General features: G+C 46.1%; 1 protein-coding gene across 1 annotated transcript; it reads right to left on the reverse strand.

The window, feature by feature from the left end:
• Positions 1 to 684: 684 nt before the first annotated feature.
• CDK9 (cyclin dependent kinase 9) lies at positions 685 to 10593 on the reverse strand. Its single transcript, XM_027869255.1, has 7 exons — positions 10103 to 10593; positions 9093 to 9174; positions 7143 to 7233; positions 6584 to 6750; positions 4688 to 4859; positions 3899 to 4047; positions 685 to 1829 (listed from the first exon to the last, which is right to left on the reverse strand). The coding sequence occupies exons 1-7, from the start codon at positions 10591 to 10593 to the stop codon at positions 1461 to 1463; spliced, it is 1521 nt and encodes a 506-aa protein (XP_027725056.1). The 3' UTR covers positions 685 to 1460.
• Positions 10594 to 20785: the final 10192 nt, after the last annotated feature.

The following is a 20785-nucleotide window of genomic DNA, read 5'->3' on the forward strand; positions in this document are numbered from 1 at the left end:
TCCTAGTCTCTTCCTAATTTTTGAAAATTAGCACCGTATTTACCTTCCTCTAATCTATAGCATCTCCTATCTCCTCTGTCCTCCAAAGATCAATGATAGCACCTCAGTCATTCCCTTTTCCAGATCTTTCAGTAACTACAACATAGTTCACTACAGTGAACTGATGTGATTCAAAGGCAACCAAGTCGTCTCTTGCTATCTCCTATTAGTTATTGACCCTTGATTAGTAATCATTGTAATTGTTACAATTGTTATTGTAATAGTGCACTTGTTAGTAATTGTTGTAAAGGATAGCCTTTACAAAGATCATTCTCTTTGGCAAATCATACAGAAGCAAAATCAGATGGGAAGAGCAGCTCTGCCTTCTTCTCAGGATCCGTTTCATCGGATCGATCATCTCCCTGAAGCAAGGCTGCCACCTCTACTTTGGATGTTTCCTCCAATGTGGTCAAGTCCATTTCTGATAGGCTTAGCTGCAAAGTATTAAACATTTTACAGATGAGGAAACCAAGGCAGGGATGTGAAGTGAGTTGTCCAGGGCATACAGGTAGAAGTTAACGCAGAGCTATTTCTACTCCTCAACATGCTGTCCTTGATGTCACAAATAGGGCCCGCAAGCCTAATACAAGGTAGGAGAGTGTGAAAGCTACAACCGTACCACAGAAATACACAACAGCCAGCCAGTTAAGAAAAGTCAACTTTTAATTATAACCAGTGTTGCCAAGCAAAAATCAAACGGAGGTTAACATGATACAATTCTTCTAAAAAGAAAACTAAAATTGCTCTACTGCCCTCCAAGCTGCAGTGGGATCAAGGGGGTACCAGACCCAACTGATCCCTTTGGATTCCCAGGGGTTCACTCCATGGAAGAGTATCTCCCAGAATATTCACTTCAGGGTATCAGGAGGACCACAGGACTCAAAGAGGGCTGGTGTTCTGATCTCCCCATCAGTCAACAGGAACACTTTCCATAGGCAAGACTCGGAGAAGCTGCCAGGGATTTTTCTACCACCAGAGACCCCAAGGCTATCCAAAATTATCTAACCCTCTGGCTAACAGAGGAAGGAAGAGAAGCCTATAGGATTTCTAGGCCAACCCAGAAAGAGGAAGGCCTGGGGATACTCTGTGCCTGCTCCCCTCAAAAAAGGAAATCTCTTCTGAAGGGAAGACAGTGCCAAGTGTCATCCAGAAATGGGGGTCCTGGGGATGGAGTAGGCAGATGTTGCAATGTCTTTATATCAGTCTAGCTCCATCCCTACTAGCTAGCTTGCCATTCCAGTCCAGGCTAAATGCTAGCTAGGATCCCTGATGCCTAGAGCAAAAGTTTAAAAAAATATATATATGTGCAATGGGAAATGATTAAAAATGCCCCATAATCTCAGCAACATAATAGTCACATGTATATATACATATATATAAAAAAACAAAAACAAAAAAAGGACCAATCTTGCCATGTGAAGTTAGAATACTCGGTCAAACTCTGTCTGATTAGTGGCTGCTGGGTTGCGGCTCTGATTGGCTGGCTGTTGAGGCATGTGCCCACCACCTCTCCGTCGGGGTGGAGCCAGGTACTCAAACATGGAAGTGCTGTGAGTGGAAAGCATATTCTTGAGGTCCGAGGGCATGGGGTCTGACCAGAAGAAGTCATGGTTGAGAGCATCATCACTGTCAATACGCTGGGTGGGGTCCAGCACCAGCAGCTTATCAATCAGGTCCAGTGCATAAGGGTCCTTGACGTAGGCTTTGAGCCGCTCTTTTACCTTCCGTTTCTGTCCTTTAGGCAAGTCCAGTTTCTCATACAGCTCATATTTATCCACATTAGGCCACACCTACAAAGGGAGAGAAGAGCCCTTATATGGTCAGCTTGGGGAAGGGGGCTTTTATATGTCAATCCGGTTGACTCAGCCCTGGCCAACAGGATAAATGGGCCAAAATCTAGAATTTTAATGCAACTGTCTCCAACTAAACTATGAAGCCATCTTGTTATCTTTGTCCCTGTCTGAATAAGGAGAAAGTTTGTCCTCCCAGTACTAAACAAGAGCTATGGGGTGGTGGCAAAGAACTGGAAATTGACAGGATGCCCATCAATTGGGGAATGGCTGAGCAAGTTGTGGTATATGAATGTAATGGAATACTATTGTGCTACAAGAAATGACGAACAAGCAGACTTCAGAAAAACCTGGAAAGATTTGTATGGTCTGATGGCTGAGTGAAGTGAGCAGAACCAAGAAAATGTTGTACACTGTAAGCCACGTTGTACGATGACTAATATTGATAACTTAACCCTTCTCAGCCATACAAGGATCTAAGACATCTCCAAAGGCCTTATGATGGAAAAAGCTATCCACATCCAAAGAAAGAACTATGGAATTTGAATGCAGATCGAAGCATACTATTTGCTATTTTTTTCCTCTTCTGTTTGAGTTTTGTTTCCTCTTTCTGGGGGTCCTTCCTATTGGTTCTAATTTTTACTTACAAGATCACTAATCTGAAAATATGTTTAATAAGAATGTATATATATATATATATAGCCTGTATCAGATTGTGTGCCGTCTTGGGGAGTGTGGTGGGGAGGGAGAGAAAAATTTTAAACTCAAAAGCACATGGAAGTGATTGTTGATAAATCAAAATAAATTAATTAATTAAAAAAAAAACTCCAAAAGCTATGGGCCTGAGGCTACCCCACACAGCACGGAGGGCAAGAAAACTCTGAGCTCTAGAGGAGTTTTTCTGCCACTTGCCAGATCCCTTTATTCTTACTGGGCTCTTCATGGCCACTCATGTCCTAATGCTTTGGAACATGTTCTAAAAAGGCAAGTCTAATTTTCCTGCACAGAACCATGTGTAATCAGGTCCCTAATATAACAGTTAAATGTGCTTGTTTTTAGCTATCACTGACAAAAGCAAGCAAGCATGAAAATTTAGAAGACTGGCAAAAAAAAATTTTTTGGTAGACTTCTTTTACTTCTAATTTATGTTCTAATTAAGTGGGCTTCACCTACCAGTGGACCCAAAACTTGGGAAGCAGGTAATATCTGCATTTTTAGGTTTGACTTGATACTCTGGTACTCAGCAAGAAGATAGAAGTCACCAGATTACAGAAGGTAAGACCCTGGGTCTTTTTTTTTTTCTTAATTTTTAAAAAATTTTAAATTTTTATTAATTTATTTTGATTTATCAATAATCACTTCCATATGTTTTTGAGTTTAAAATTTTTCTCCCCCTTCCTCCCTACCACCCTCCCCAAGACGGTGCACAATCTAATATAGGCTATACATTTACATCCATATTAAACATATTTTCACATTAATGATGTTGTAAGTAAAAATTAAAACCAATAGGAGGAACCATCAGAAAGAGGAAACAAAACTCAACAGAAGAGGAAAAAAAAATAGCAATTCAACTTCCATAGTTCTTTCTTTGGATGTGGATGGCATTTTCCATCACAAGGCCTCTGGAGATGTCTTAGATCCTTGTATTGCCGGGAAGGGTTAAGTTTATCAATATTAGTCATCACACAATGTGGCTGTTATTGTGTACAACGTTCTCTTGGTTCTGCTCACCTCATTCAGCACCAGACCATGCAAGTCTTTCCAGGTTTTTCTGAAGTCAGAATGGTTCATCATTTCATATAGCACAATAGTATTCCATTACATTCATATACCACAACTTGCTCAGCCATTCCCCAATTGATGGGTATCCTGTCAATTTCCAATTCTTTGCCACCACAAAAAGAGCTGCTATGAATAATTTTGTACATGTGGGTCCTTCTCCCGATTGTGTGATCTCTTTGGGATACAGCCCTAGAAGTGCTATTGCTGGGTCAAAGGGTTTGCATATTTTGATAGCCCTTTGAAGACCCTGGGTCTTACCGTGGGTTGGTGAGAGAGAAACTTACCTCTGGGGTAATGGAGCCACAGAGCTGACTGATGAGGGTCAGCTGGTGCTGCTCTGTGTTGCCCTGCATAATAGGGCTACGAGTCCACATCTCTGCCATGATGCAGCCTCCACCCCAAAGGTCTATTGGGGGGCCATAGTCACGCTCTCCTGTGAACAAGAGCAAAAGAGACAATTGTAGTTATGGAACTTATTCCATCTGGAACCCCTTAGCTCTCATGCAGACCTCCTGGGAAAAGAGAAAGACAGATGGACTGGGTCAGTTTCCCAGTCTGTCTTTTTTTTTAGTTACAACTAGCCTTGCTCCACTCTCCTGAGGCAACTAGGTGGCACAGTAGAGTGTGCTGGACTTGGAGTTGGAGAACTGAGTTTAAATCTTGCCATAGATATTTACTAGCAGTAGGACCCTGGGTAAATCACTTAATCTCTCAGCTTCAGTTTCCTCAACTGTAAAATGGTAATAATAAACCACCTACCACCTCACAGAGGTGGTAAGGATCAAATGAGATAATATATATAAAGCACCATGCAAACTTTAAACCACCACAGTTGGTTACGTGACCTCATTTTACAGAGGAGGAAACCTAGACAAGTGACTTGCTCAAGATCATAGAGCTAAGTTAGTGGAACAGCCAGAACTAGAACCAAGTCTTTTGATTCTCAGCTCTCTTCCCATTATACCACAGCTTCCAGGGCTATGGGAAAAGGTGCTCTCAAATACTAAATGCCACGTCATCTGCTCCACATAATCACCCCCCCCCCCACCCCTCAGCATCCAATGGGGCCATACCAAGCAGCAGCTCTGGAGGCCGGTACCAGAGGGTCACCACTCTGTTAGTGTAGCGGTTTGGCTGGCTGTTCTTGGCCAGACTGAACGCCCGGGCCAAACCAAAGTCAGCCAACTTCAGGACCCCATCCCGAGTGATGAGCACATTAGCAGCTTTCATGTCTCGATGCAAAATCTGTCAAAACACAGATACACACACACAGATACACAGGTTAGCGCCTAAATGTGCCCTTTGGTTTGTGTCCAGTGGACATGGACTCACACAGGAAATCAAAGCATAAGACTGAGGCCTCAGAAGTCTCTGATCCACATTCTGCCAGCTGGGGCAGCATTTCCCCGGTCTAGGCCCACACATTTGTTCTCCAAGTTCCTAGCTATCATTTGAATTTCATTCTCCTCCTCACCTCCTAAAAATCATATTCCCAGAAGAACGTCTGACCTTGTGAAAAAATGGACATTTTAATGGAAGGGGGTAGTAGTGAGATCTCCAGGTTAAACCAATGGACTTTTTGAAACTAGAAACAGCAGGAACTTACAGGCTATTTGCTTATATAGTCATCATTCACTTAGAAAGCATTTCTCCTTCTATACAAATTCTAACTATCCTTCAAGACTCAGGTCAAATCCAACCTCTTCTCCACTAGGCCTTCCCCAATTACCCCAGTCCACTGTGAAGAACTCTCCCTTCCTCTGAACTCCTAAAGCACTTACCCGCTATCTCTCCCTTGGACTTTCACGACAATATAATAAGGCAGTCTCTGCTTTCCTCTTTGCCTTTATCACCATTCTTCTGGACTGTTATAAGAGCCTCCTAATCAGTGTCCCTGCTTTAAGTCTCTTCCCCTCTCCAACACATCCTCCACATAGTTGCCAAAGTGATTTTCTTAAATAACAAGTCTGAGCAGGTAATCCCACTACCCTGCACTCTTGTGTGTCCCTACTACCTCCAGGATCAAATATAAATGCTTCAGGCTGTCACTTCAAGCTCTCCCAAACCCGGCCCCCTCCTGCCCTTCTGGCTTTATCACCCAACACTCCCTTCCATGATGGTGGTTCGTCTGCACTGACTGTACCCTATGTCTGAAAAGCTTTCCCTCCTCACTTCTACCTCTTTCAATGTCTCCTCCTACATGAAATCTTTCCTCATTCTCTTAGCTGCTAGTACCTTCCCCACCAAAACCTCTGCATTCCTTTAGGATATACTGAGAAAAGGGGACAACCTTTCTTGTGTTGCAGACCTCTGACAATCTGATAAAACCTACAGATCCCTTCTCAGAGTGTTTTTAAATGTATAAAATAAAATACATAAGATTACACCAACACAGATCTCAGGTTAAAGGACTCCTGTTAGAGATGTATATGCTGCTATCTCCCTGGACAGAATGGAAGCTCTTTGAAGGCAGGACTGTTTGACTCTTGGTTTTATATTCTTAGGGCTTGGAACATGTCTGTCTTGATTCTCTAAGTGGGCTGTAAGCGCCCCAGGGGCAAACCCTATATCCCTCTCAGTCCACCTGCATTTAAGCGGCCCTCACAAATCGGCCCTTTCCACCACTCCAATGAGCCCTTCAACATTCTGTGGTTGGACTACTGCATCAGACTCTCAATTGGTCTCTCCTGCTCTAAATCATCTTGTACACACTGACACAATGCTCTTCCTAAACCCTGCATGTGACACCCTCCTTGACATTAAACATCTGTTACCTACAGAATAAAAGTCAACCTCCTCAATCTAACATTTAAGGATCTCCACAACAATCTACTAAACCACCCCAACCTTATCTCCCCATCACACCATAGGTATTCCCGCCCTTACCCTTTGCTCAAGCATTTCTTGTTATGACATGCCCCACCTCCTCCCAAATTCTTCCTGGCATTTTTAAGGGCTGTTTGGCTCACCTTGTTGCGATGGATGTAGTAGAGACCATTGAGCAGCATTTGCATCACCTTCTTGATCTCCGACAGAGTGAACTTGACATGGGCATTGCTCAGCAGCCCAGCAAGGTCGTGTTCACAGAAATCAAACACCAGGTAGATGCTGCCTTTGCAGCGGTTGTAGGGAGAGGCTAAGATGGGATGAGAGAGACAATGGTCAAAACCCAGAACCTTCTTCCCCACAACCAGTCCTAAGGTGAACTATCAGCAAATCCCTACTGACCCCAGCAGCAGTACCCCAGGGTTAACCCATGCTTGTCTGGGGGGCACCAGGTATAAGTCCAATAAGAATATACCATCATGGACATCTGTGGTGCAAGAGAAATAAAATAAACAAATCAATAAAAATCAAGAGAAACAGTATTTGGGAAAGGGAAAAAGTCAGCACCCAAAGAAGAAAAATCCAGACTAGTACTGAGGAACACAGTATCATCAGGATTTTATGATTTAGTTTCCAGAAATGGAGATAGACACAGAGGTAGGAACAAATCTTAAACTGCAAGAAGATAGAAACACAAGTTACCTTTGGTCCTACAGATCTCAATTAGGTTGACCACATTCTCATGTTTGAGAAGCTGGAGAATCTTGATTTCCCTTAAGGCCGTGATGGGAAACTGGTCAGGAGAAGAGAGAGGCAAAAATGAGGGACCAAGGTAACATGACTCAGGGCAGCTGGATTTCAATCCACCCTCCACACAACTTCCAAATTGATTTCTTTCTGTAAGACACATCTAACAGCACCATTTCCTGACTCAAAAAGCTTTAATGGGCTCTACTGTCTCAAGGGTAAAATACAAGTTCTTCTATTTGGCATTTAAACTCCTTCACAACCTGGCTCAAATCTATTATTTCGACACTAATTTCACATTATTCCTCTTCCAGGAAAACTGGCTTCTTTATTTTTCCATCTACATAACATTTCACTTCCCATCACCCCATCTTCAGTTGGTAGAAAGTTATCCCTCCTCACATATACCGCTTGGAATTGCAAGATTCCTTCAATCCTTCAAGGCTCAGCTCAAGTACCACCTCCTACATAAGTGGGAGGCTGACTTTCCAAATGAATGAAAGGGGAGAGGAAAAAAAAACAAGATTTTCTACCCTACCATCTGACTAGACTAGAGGTCTAGTTTCTGGAAAGCTCCTCCATCCCTACAAAACTATTAGAAACCTAGGGTGAATCTGATTTGAGGGAAAGTCACCTGACAATCAAGTTCTAGTACCATCTCAGTGTGACCTTGAGCAAGTCAATATTTCTTTTTGTCTTAGTTTCTTCATTTCTAAAATGAGGGAGTTGATACTTCTAAGATTGCTCCCAGCAAATAAATGTTAAGAATCTAGATCTGTGTTTCCAGAAGCTAAAAATCAGACACGTATCCGGACTAAAATTGAAAAATGAAATCTGGGGAATTACAGGATTCAAAAATATTCTAATTTGGCCTCAAAGTGCCAGCCAACATGACAAAGCACTTACAAGGCTTTTGCTCTTTGACTCTGAATGCTATTTACCAAGTGTAACCAAATATCTCAACTCAACCATTTCAATGCTGATGAATTCAAACTTTTTCCTGGTGTCCAATTTCACAAATATTCATTAACAGTCCACCCCTGTTATTAAGAACCCTGTGCTAGATGTTGGCCAAGATAAAAAGTTTAGTTAAGACAATCTAGTAGTTCACTGCTTCATCCTTCTACCTTGTCTATTCAGAGGGCTCAAATCATTTCTTTAGGATTAAACAGATTGATAGATAAAGGTTTCTTGATAATAATTTCCTTTTGCAGAGAGACAATGCAAACACAGGTGTTCACCCTTCTATCTGTGAACTTAAATAAGGGAAGCCATGTCATATTTGAATTCTTGCTGATAAAAGTTCTGAATTACTCCTTCTAGGGATTGATAACCTAGTTTCTTGCTAGCCAAATTCACTGAAATGGAGCTCTTCACAAGCTTTTTATACAAATCCTAACAGATTAATAGAGTGGGAATAAAATTTTTCCTAGAGGGGCCAATATTCATTTGTCAATATAATTAAGGCATCAGAATTCTTGCTCTACCTACCACATCCTCACTCCAAAGCTTTTTAAGGGGTGAGAGGTGGGGAATATCAACTACAAGGGGAATAATAAAGTAGTTGTGATAGGTAGATCTTAGTATAGCAAGTTCACAGGTTGTTAGAACTAGAAAAAGTTAACAAGGTGTTTAATGGAATCAAATGAACTTTGAGGTATTAATCAGGACTTAAAGAAACTGGTGTGAACAATCAAGGCACATAGTAAAAAGCCACTATGAAGTGAGCCTACATGACCTCAAGTCCTACTGGCTCAAGAAGTCAACATCTAGTAGCACTCCTGGCTGACTTAAGGTTTTCCATAGATATCAATCACAGATAACAGGCTGAACAAATTGAGAGGACAATGAGGCCAGGGTTTCACATTCCCCTTCCAGTTTAGGACCCAGATTCCATTCACTTACCCCCTCCTTTTCATTTTCCATCAGCACTTTCTTCAGGGCCACCTTCTTGCCAGTCTGTCGGTGTTTGGCCTTGAAGACTTCACTGCAAGCCAAGGGATGGCACATTTGTTTATCCAGGCTCCTTTTCTGCCCAGCACTCTAACCCTCCTCCCAGAACTTATCAAAAATGGCTATGACTCTTTATCCCAAGTTCTTACATCAATTATTAGAGCTGGAAGAAGCTTGGAAGTCATCTACTCTAAAAACCGCTCACTATATAGATGAGGAAACTGAAGTGTGTGTGTGGGGGGAGTGTGTGTGCCCAAGATCACATTATCAATTAGTGGCCTGAATCTCAGGCCCTTGCTCTTGCCACCAAACCATACCCTTACATTAACTGAAATATACAAACAAAACCAAAAATCTGTCTGTAAAAAGACACCTTCAGATCTACCCCCGACCTTAAGATCTTAAAACTCTCCCTTACTTTCCACCCCTTCCTGCGCCTCCTTTGTTCAGCTGTCTCCCCAAGCTGAAGCCCCTTCACTCCCCGGAGGTTTCCTCTACCCCGCCTCTGTTTTCTCTCCATAACCCGAACTCCTTTCCCTCCAAAGCGTTTCTAGCCAGGCTGCCCTAACCTCCAGGGTCCCGGGAAGACTCCCCCCGGGGCCGGACCTCAAGTCCTCCAGCCTACCTTTGTCGGACAGCCTCGGGGCCCAAGACCCTGCCCAAGAGCCCCCCTCAGCCTCGAGGTCCGGGTGAGAAGGGCTCAGCCTCCAGCCCCAGGCTCTAGAGTCAGACTGTTAATTTTATAGATCCGGCCCCCTTCCCAACGGGCGGTCCCCTCTCCGCCTCCGGGCCTCGGCCCCCCGGCTCCGCTTAGGCCTCTCCCCTACCCCTCCCCAGCGTCCCGCGGGCTGCCCCGGCCCCCGCCCCGGCCGGCCCCTGGAGGTCCCTTCCAGTCCGGGGCCTCAGGAGGCCCAGCCCCCAGCCCCCACCCCACCCCCGGCCCAGCCCGTCCCGGTGCTGACCCGAAGGTGCCCTGGCCGATCTTGGCCAGCTTCTCGTACTTGGACACTTCGTCGCAGAAGGGGCATTCCACCGTGTCATACTGCTTGGCCATGGCGGCCTCGCCCGTGCCTCCCGCCGCCCCACTGGCGGCCCCCGCTGCCCCTGGACCGGGTCCTGCTGCAGCCGCCGCCGCCGCCGCCGCCGCCGCTGCCGCCACCGCCGCCGCCGCGCCCCCCACGCTCCAGCCCCCTCCTCGGCCCCGCCACTTCCGCCTCCCGGGCCACTTCCGGCCCCGAGGTGCCGGCCCCGCCTCTTCCGCCCTGCGGCCGCCGCCAGGACCCCTGGGACTTGTAGTTCCCGAGAGAACGGGGGCTGCTGGGGCTGTAGAGCCGCCACCGCCGCCAACACCGCCACCGCCACCGCCACCGCCAACACTACCAACACCTCCGGGGCCGGGAAGGCGGGGCCCCGGGATCGGGGCGGGGGCGCGGGGCGGCCCGTCCCGTTGCATTGGCCTGGCAGCTAGCCCGCGGAGCTGCTCCGGAGCGGATCCCGGGCGAGCCGCAGTCTCCTCCTCCTTCTCGGCTCCGGCTGCTCCGACGCCGCCGCCGCCGCGGGGCTAGGGGCGGGGAAGGGAGGGTGGGGGGAGCCGCCCCCGGGAGCCGGAGCCAGAGCCGGGCCCGGGGACACTAGCTCCTCTCCTCCTCCTCTCCCAGGCCCGGGCTGGGGCAGGAAAGGAAGGAGAGGCTGAGGCAGTAGGAGGAGAGGACACTGAGAGGGGGTGGGGGCGATGAGGGGGAGCCTGGAGGGGAGGGGCTGGGGGCGCGTTATAAAGGGGGGGGTGGGGAGACGCCGCCCGGCCTCGCCCGCCTACTCCGCGGGCGCACCTGCCGCGACTCCGCCCCGGACCCGGACCCGCCCGCCGTGGGGGGCGGGAGGGGGTGTCACGGTGCGTCACCGGCCGCGGCCCCTCCCCCCCGGGGGGTCCCGTTCCCTCCTCCGCACCTCCCCTCGCCCCCCGTAAGTGCCGGGGAGAGGAAAGCGAAGAGCGACGTCTGGGCCCAGGAGCCCGGACGTCTGGGAGCCTGGAATCGAGCCCTCGGTTCGCCGACGGGGAGCCGCCCAGCGCGTCCCGTCTGCCGCCCAGCAGTGCCTCAGTTTCCCTTTCTGCACCCTGGGCCGGGGTCTTAGCCGTCGTGGGGAGAGCGAGCAAGCTAAGCCCTTTCCTGCCCGCTCTCCCCACCCCGCGGGCTCCGAGTCGGGAGAACGGCCGAGAGGCGCACGGAGGAGGCGCGGAGTGAGCGGGGGCCGAGCCGGGGGGCGGGTGCCGCCTTCCCCCCCCGCCGGCCCCCCGGGTTCCCTTGGTTGACATGGCAACCGATCGCCGCCAGGGGGAGCTGCGAGATCAGAGGAGCGGAAGGAGGGACGGGCCGGGGGTGGGAGGGATCAGCCTGGGAGGCCTCTTGGGTGCAGGTAGGCAGAGCCGTGGGGGGCTCTTGGACTCGGGAGACCCGAGTGCCTTGCCCAACCTCTCGCTTTTCTGGGTTGATTGAGAGGAGAGAGGAGGACTCTTTCCGTCGCCTCAGTTTCCCCAAGGCCAGGGGGTTAACTTTGCAGACTCACCATGTCTAAAACTGACCTCCTCACTTTCCTTCCAAATGGACTGTCCCTTCTGACCTCCCTATCTCTGTCACATCCTTCAGGATGAAGACCTCTTCTGGTCCGGACCTAGGCAGGGGATTATTAATATTAATAACAGCAATGAATGAAGTCTAGACCTGTGTTTTTCCCACCTGTGTGCTTGTATGTGGGGTGTACCTCCTAGTGTGAAAGCTCCCTCCAATACAGCTCAACAACTAATCTGTAATTTATAGTATTGGAGAGTTGCTGGGTCAGGGTTAAGCGACTCACTTGCCCATGGTCAAAGAGCCGACATGTCAGGAGGAAGTCTTCCTGACTTCAAAACCTACTATCCACAATGACTGGCTATCCATCATTATGTCACAATACCTCAACCACTGCAACAAAAACAATATTTAAATCAATTCTTCCATTTCATTGGACAAGTGTATGCCCTCCACCCTCATCCTATGTGATTCCCTTTGGAGTCCTTCCATAAATTTTCTCTATAGTTATTCTTCTCACTGCTATTGATAACTAACTGTAATAAACAATAGCTCACGTTTATATGGTAATTTATGGTTTACAAAACAGGTTCTTACAACTCCCTGAAGTCAGTAGTACATACATTAAACTCCCAAGTTACAGATGAGGAAAGGTTTCAGAGAAGCAAAGGGACTTGCCTGTATTCATGTAGTTAGTAAGTGATGAAACTAAGGCTGGAACCTAGGCATGTCTAGTCATCAAATCATGCCCAGTCTTCCTTTGAAGTATCCTTTTAAATCCTTCTTCCCTCCCTAATCTCCAATTCCCACTAGAGTTCAGTGGATTCCCTAGGGCTCTGCACCCTGATCGGGAGCTGTCAGTCTGCTGTCCCGGCCTTGCAGAAAGAATCTAAGTGATTAGCAAGGAATTTAAGCTTCCCGATGCCCAGACCCCAAGGGATCTTGGCTTTTCACCTAGGTTATTTCCAACAACCTCCTTCCGGGCCTCCCCCTCTATTCTCGCTCCGTCGTGTTCCTACAAAGATTAACCTTTTTGAAACTATGTCATTTCCCTGTTGGAGAACACAAAATGGCTTCCAACTGCTTCCAGCATGAAATCCAAACTCCTTAGCCTAGTGTTCAGTGCTCTCTGTAATACCTCTCCAACCTTGCCTCCAATGTTGCTTCACCCTACCTCTCCAGCTCTCCACTTGCCCTCCACAATTCTCCAAGAGGACTGGTTTCCCCATTTCCCTGGGGATCCCCCCTAGGACTTTCCTGTTTCTTTGCCCTTTTTTTGCTGGCATTGTTTCCCCTACCTGGACAGCAGAGCCAGGCACATCCTACCTAGGTAATTAAATTCAATTCAACAAGCATTTATTAAATACTTACTAGGTTCCAAGGCACTGGGAAAGGATAGGAGTGGGGGATACAGATAAAAATTAAAGACTCACACTCAAAGAACTTACACTTTGGGGGGAGGGGAGAAACTATGTAAATAGAAAATTAAATACAAAATAGATATGAAATCATTCTTAGGTAGGGGGCACTAGTACCTGGCAGTGGTGGGGTGGGTCGGAATGGGCTTCCTATAGAAGGCGGCAGTTGAGCTGAGCTTCGAAAGGAGCTAGGGATTCTATGAGGAAAGGGTGAGGAGAGAGGGCATTGCAGGCATGGGGGACAATTTGGGCAGACACAGAAACAGATGAGATATTGTGGATGGAAAACTGGACACAAATCCGTGTTGCTGGATGCTTCAGTGTGTGAAGGAGGGTGAGGTCTAATAATCCTGGAAAGAAAGTCTGGAGCCAAACTGCAAAAGGCTGGTAAAGCCAAAAAAGAGGCATTTGTATTTTATCCCAGGAGCAATGAGGAATCACTGGGATGTCTTGAGGAGGGGAATGACACAATCAGACCTATACTTTAATGATAATCAATTTGGTAGTTTGTGGGGAATGAAGAGGCTGGATTTGGGGATTTTGAGGCTATTGCAGTAATCCAAGCGACAAATGATAGAGGCTTGAAGAAAGGTGAAGGCAAGTGTAGGAAAGAAGGGCATGGATCTGAAAGATGTCACAGAGGCAAAACACACAAGTGTTACAGTTTGCTTGTATGTGGGGGGTGGAGAGGAAAGGAAGAGGAGAAGGGTGGAAAAAGGAGAGGAAAAGGTGGGAAGACAACTGAAATGGAGAATTCAGGTAATGGAAAGAATGGTGGTACCCTCAACAAAAACAAAGTTAGGTAGAGGGGAGGATTGTGGGGGAAAAATAGTTTTAATTTGGGACATGTTGAGTTTGAGATGCCTTACAGGACATCTGTGCAATGGGTAGTTGGTGATGTGGAGACTGGAGTAGATAAGGTCTATAAATTGTACCTTGTATCTTATTGTTCACCAAAGGCTTTCTACCTTCACTTTAATACGTGGGACTTAGTCACAAAATAAATTGCTAAAAATCTTGAATTAGAAGAATAGAATTTTCTTCAATTAAAAATGTGTGTGGAACTCAAGCCACTGGGGGATTGGTACCGGTGGGGGGGGGTTGGCTCTAGATACTTCATGCTTGCTGTCGGTAAGAATACTCCAAGAATGGGTGTGTCAAAACCTTGCCCTGGCAAGAGTAATGACAAGGTGTCCGTAGGTCCAGAACTACATATCAAGAAAAGATCCCTTAGTGAGATGAGAAAGATAATGGAGAAGAATCATAGATTTAGAGCTGAAAGGGGCATCACCCCTTCATTTATTTAACAGAGGCACAGGTGAAGTGATTGGCTCAAGGTCACACCCTCCAGGTTGACAGGGTCAGAGTTTAAACCTAGGTTCAGGGAAAACTCCAGATTTATCACCCTTTTCACAAAACCTCATTGCCATTTTGCCTGTGGAGCCTGGAAGAGCCTAAACAGGAAAATAAAATGACAGAGGTGAGAAATCACAAGGAAATATAAGGTAGGATTCAGGAGGATGGATTTTTGGGGGAAGAGCTATGGTCTATAAAAGTGAGCAGAAAGACCAGTTTGATGCCTTTTGGATTTTTGCCTTCCCCTGTTCAGAAGAAAGACTGGCGCACAACAGGGTAGGTCTGGTCCTTGAGGAAAGAGAAGCCTTGTGGCCATGTGGCTCTTCCCCTAAGCAACAAGAAAAGGCACCTTGGAGCAGAGACATGTGGGGGTTGTGTGTGCTAGTCTGAAAGAGGTCTGAGGAGACATCCTGAGAGCAGACTGACCACAAGTGGGGCACTGATAGATTTCCTGCAGAAGGACGTGGCACATGTGGTCATGTACTTGCCCACTTGACCCAAGAAGGCAGTCTATGGACAGTATTTATGAACCTCAGTATCCTGGGTAGATGAGTTTGAATTCATTGTGTTAAGTGTACCCTAAGCAGTGTAATACTAAAATCTAGCCTTCTGGCCTGAGAAGGGAGGTTTCCTGGGTGGGACCTGCCCTAGGGCTTACCTTGTGGGTAACTCAAAGTTCAGAAGTTCCCAAGGTCAGGAATTTAGAGATCAGACCGCCTACATACCTTGGAGGAAGAAGAGCAAGCTTATCAAACAAATGAGATATTTGTAAAGCGCTTAGCATGATACCTAATGTGTAGTAGGGGCTATATAAATGCTAGCTATTATTACTATATATATATGTGTGCATGTGTGCATATATACATAGATGTATGTGTGTATATCCACATATATCTTAAGTGTCTGTACTGGCACTAGGGCCCTATTACACGTGGAGGGAAACCTAGACGGTAGCCAAAAAGAAACACATTTAGAGATTTTTGGAGTAACTCCAGGTGGGGCTAACAAGCCAAAGAAAGAAATTACCCTCTTGCATCAACCCCAAGAATCAAGAACTCTGTGTTGAGTCTAGTCCTGGGGCTGAGGGTGGGCAGGGGGTAGGGATGAGTCAGAGATGGGCCAAAGGTTATGTTATAAGAGTTCATATTTCTGCAGTGGCTTAAGGAGATGGTAACGGATATTCTCCAAATTCTCTTTTAGTTCCAAATCTCGTGGTCCCATGTCTACTCCATTTCCCTAACCTACCACTCTTTGTAGCCTGCTCAAGGTATTCTTGAAGGAGAGGACATCAGAAAGGAGAGAGGTGCTCTTGAGGGTGAAAACTAGAGAGAGAACAAGGAGGTTTTTGGTCTAATCAGGCAGAAGCTGCCTAGGACACAGAGAGTTGCATGGAGCTGGTCTTTGGCAGCTAGGTAGTGCAGTGGATAGAGCTGGAGTGGATAGGGCCTGGAGTCAGGAAGACTGAGTTCAAATCCAACCTCAGACATTTATTAGCCGTGTGACCCTGGTCACTAAACCCTGTCTGCCTCAGTTTCCACATCTGTAAATTGAGCTGGAGAAGGAAGCGGCAAACCGACCCAATTTCTTTGCCAATAAAACCCCAAATGGGGTTACAAATAGTTGGACACCACTGAAAATGACTAAACAGCAACAACAATGATCTTTTGCCAGACCACAGCAGCCGTGGAGTGTACTGGAATCTTGAAGAAGTGTTTGGTTAACTGAATTGGACACCAAGGGCAAACTGGGAGCTGCTCATGGGAAGTCTTGTTGAGCTCAGAAGACTTAGAGGAACCACTTGAACCCCAAGATAGGTAGTCTGCTAGACCCAGATGAGCAGCATTGAGACGGGACTCCCAGAGCCCTCCTGATAAAGTTGTCACCCAGTTAATGGTGACACACAAGATACACAATTTTTAAATGTTTCAGAGGTACTCAAATGCCTGGTAATAGTTCTACAATAATTTCCTTATACGTCTTCCTGCCTCCATTCTTTCCACACACCCCCTACCTCTAGTCTATTGTTTTTCAGACTGCCAGAGTAATGTTTCTTATATATAGCTAAGATTAGATAAGAGAAGCATTAATTAGCTGCTTACATAGTGTTTTCTGTAAATGCCAGGCACTGTGTACAAATCAGATCCTGTCACTTCTGCTCAAAAATTTTCAGTGGCTCCCTACTACATATCAAGTAAAGTTTAACTACCTTTCCCTGACATTCAACACATTCCAAAGGGCAGCGAGGTGGCGAGTGGATAGAGCGCTGGGCCTATAGTCAGGAACTCATCTTCCTCAGACACTTACTAGCTGTGTGACCCTGGGTAAGTCATTTAACCCTGCTGGCCTCAGTTTCCTCATCTGTAAAATGAGCTGGAGAAGGAAATGGCAAATCACTCTAGTATCTCTGCCAAAAAAAATTGGGTGATGAAGTATCATCAGACGTGACTGAACAACAACCTGCCACCTTGCTGGGCTCATTTCATCTCACTTCCCTCCGTAGGTTATAGGCTTTCAGCCAAACTGGGGATTCTGCCCACTACCCTGCAAACACCTGCCTGCCCTTCCACACCCTTGCTCAGGTTGATCCCGATGCCTAACAAGCCTTCCTTCCCCTTCACTTTCTGAATTCCTACCTAACATTCATATAATACAACCTATGCCCCACCCCTACCCCAGTCGCTAAAATTCAAGTCACAAATACCTCCAGAGGCTTCTTCACATAACCTTTTTGTCTTAAAACTCACTAATGCACTTACTGCATAGTTGAGTATTACAGCCTCTGAGCAGGCGCCCTGTTGCTTGAGGGCACTGAATGTGACGCTTCAATATTGCATTTTTCCCTAGTGCCCTGCACCAAGGAAGGTCTTTAGAAACATGTATTGTAGGGGCAGCTAGGTGGCACAGTGGATAGAGCACTGGCCCTGAAGTTAGGAGAACCTGAGTTCAAATTCAGCCTCAGACCAAACACTTGACACTTACTAGCTGTGTGACCCTGGGCAAGTCACTTAACCCCAATAGCTTAAAAAAAAAGAAAAAAAGAAAAAAAAGAGACATGTATTGTATCACATTCCTTTGCATTGCCTTGTAGGTGAGGGTGGACAGAGCTGGGGCATCTGGCCCACTGTTCCACTTGTGCCCTTTTTGGTGATATTTGTGCAGTAAAGTTGCCTGTGATAGATGACAGCTAGAGTGCTTGCAAAGACAAAATTGTGGTGTCCAATACAGAGGTGTTCCTAGGTTACAGGTGGGGATTTAGAGCCTTAGAGCTGAGAAATACCCCACTACACACACACACACACACACACACACACGGCCTAGGCCCTTTGTTCCAGAGGGACACAAGGTTACATATATGGTGGACTTGGAGCCCAGAAAACCTAGGATTTACGTCTTTTCTCTGACAGTTATTAGCTATGTAACCATGGGGAAGTCCCTTAATTTTTCTAAGCCTAGACTGAGTGGGAAGGAGCCTAAAGTCCATGGAGTCCAGCTCCTTCATTTTACAGGTGAGGAAACTGAGATGCCAAGAAGTTTAGCTGGCTTGTCCATCTGTAAAATGGAGATAATACCCAGAGCACCTACTTCACAGGGCTTTTGTGAGGCTCAAATGAGATCCCCAGTGTTAAAATGCAAACTTGGAAGCCCTATAAAAATACCAGTTATTAAATGGTCCCTCACCAGCCTACCCTTTCATAGCCCTCAAACATCTGGGTCTAACCTATGTTTCTGGCCTTATTCTCACTACTCCCCTTTATGTCTCAGTCAAACTAGACTAGTATCTTCCCCAAACTTGACCTTCTCTCTCATCTCTGTGTATTCACTCAAGCAGATCACCAGGCCTGGAACATGCTCTACCTAACTCTGGTCTTTCTTCAAGGCTTTGCTCAGAAGAAGACTTCTTCTAGGAAGCCTTCCCTGATCACCTCAATTATGAGTGTTTCTCCTTTCTCAAATTACCTTGTATTTACTTATTTGTGTACATATTGTATTCCATCCCCCCATCCCCCAGCAGATAATAAACTCCATAAGTGAGCATAGGACATCTTTCAGTACCTTTTATTTATTATTTTATTTATCTTATTTCAATCTTATTTATTATTCTCTTATTTGGTAGATGTTAGTAAATATTATTGAATTGGCTTGAAAATTATATTGTTGGGGGGCAGCTAGGTGGCGCAGTGGATAGAGCACCAGCCCTGGATTCAGGAGGACCTGAGTTTAAATCCTGCCTCAGACACATAACACTTACTAGCTGTGTGACCCTGGGCAAGTCACTTAACCCCATTGCCTAGGCCAAAAGAAAAAAGAAAAAATTATATTGTTGTTTAGCTGGTTTTCAGTTGTATCTGACTTTTCATGTTCCCATTTGGGGGTTTTATAGGCAAAGATATTGGAGTGGTTTGCCATATCCTTCTCTACCTCATTTTATAAATGAGGAAACTGACGAAAACAGGGTTAAATGACTTGCCCAGGGCCACACAGCTATTAATTGTATGAGACTGAATTTGAACTCAGGTCTTTCTGACTCCAGGCCAAGCATTCTATACATTGTACCACCTAGCTGTCTTCATCAATATATATATCATATATAAAATATAAAAAATATAAATAAATATATATAATATATGTCTATATATACTCTCAGCCTAGATAATGCTTTCTATTAATCTACCATTTATTATAGGACATTGTTTTGAATTGTAGTTATCTGTATATTTGTCTTATTTTTACAATGAGGCTACGAGCATGAGAGCAAGAACCTGGAGGTTCCTTCGTCCCTGTGCTGTTCCTAGCCCTTAGCACAGAGCCTTGTGTAGACCTCTGGTAGGCGCTCAGTTAGTATCTGTTGGTTTGTTGATCGTTACAAGAGTTTTACAGTCAGACCTGAATCCCATGTTCTCCCTCAGGGTGTCTCTGGCCAGGCCATCAGCTACCATCCCTGGGTAGATGGTGCTTTGTGATCTGTAGGGCTCAGTCCTCTGGTCCTGCCTTGGAGTGGGATGGAGGCCAAGAGGACGGGAGCAACTAACTGACCTCAAGAAGTAGCCAAGTGTTCATTATAGAGCCATTAAGTGCTAAGAGCAGAGAAGGAACTTAGAATTGGTAATGTCAGAGCTGGAAGGAGCCTTAAAACATGGAGTGTGTGAGGTAGAAGAGGCCTAAGAACAGAGTCTGTTGGCATTCTGGACCTTAGAATAAAGAATGTTGGTGCTAAAAGGAGCTCGAGAGCATGTTAGACTGTTAGAACAGACCTTAGCTGTCATCTAGTTCAATTGTTTTATCTCACAGAGGAGTCTTGGGTTCTAGTCCCACTTTGGACACTAAGCTTATAACCTTGGGCAAGGTCACAACAAGGACTTCATCTGTCGATTTGGCCTTCAGTTTCCTCATCACCACCACACTATCCCAGAAGTGATTGTGTTTTGAGTGGCTTCAAGGTAGATTTATAATGGGTGTGACTTGAAGGGCCCAGAGAATGCCCCTCTGCCCAAATTCTCTTCCCTTCCAGGTGCCACAGGCCTGAAATCTTACCATTGTAGAGAGTTGTGTCAGTTAAAAATTTACCTACTTCCTGCAGATCCTCTTCTAAAAAGCTAACTCCTCGGCAGGAATAGCTGATTAAGTCGCTAATACTTCAGACCCCTGGAAGAGGGAGTCTCCACCTTCCGATTTCTTTCAGGGTCCTGGTGTATGGGTTTCCCATTCTTTCTATGCTAGTTTCAAAGTCAATTTCTGCGCCCCCCCTCCCCGCCCTAATCTCACACTCACTGCAGAGGGAAAGGGTGAGGAAACCGAGACCTACTAAGGGGAAATGACTTATGACACCTCCTGGGGGGTGGGAGGCAGATGGGGGATGTCCCTGGTGGGGAATGACAAAACAAGATGACTATGGCCCAACAGGATATGACTCAGGAAGTGGACTCTAATGGGGGAAGGGAAGGAAGAGAAGGCTGGAGATGGGCCTAGAGAACACTGGGCAGAACTGGGCTCAGCTGAGAATTTGGCCCTGGACATCACAGCCATCCCTAAAGCCTGGGGATTTCCACTCACTGAAAGTTGGAAGCAAAAGCTTAAATATTTCAAGTTTGTCTTTGGTATTGTTTTTTGCTCCTCTCTTCCCTTCTTTTAGAAATATGTGACCTCTTACCCATAAGAGAAAGCATTCATCAGACATTAGAGCTGAAAGGGATCTGGGAGGTCATCAGTTCAATCCCCTTGTTTTACCAGTGAGGAAACCAAGGCCCCTCCTGGAAAGGGACTTACCTAAGGTCACATAGCAAGTTAATGACTTCCTTTTTTTTTT

The sequence above is a fragment of the Vombatus ursinus genome, unplaced genomic scaffold (assembly GCF_900497805.2).
Source record: "Vombatus ursinus unplaced genomic scaffold, bare-nosed wombat genome assembly UNPS02014793.1, whole genome shotgun sequence".
Taxonomy (NCBI): Eukaryota; Metazoa; Chordata; class Mammalia; order Diprotodontia; family Vombatidae; genus Vombatus; species Vombatus ursinus.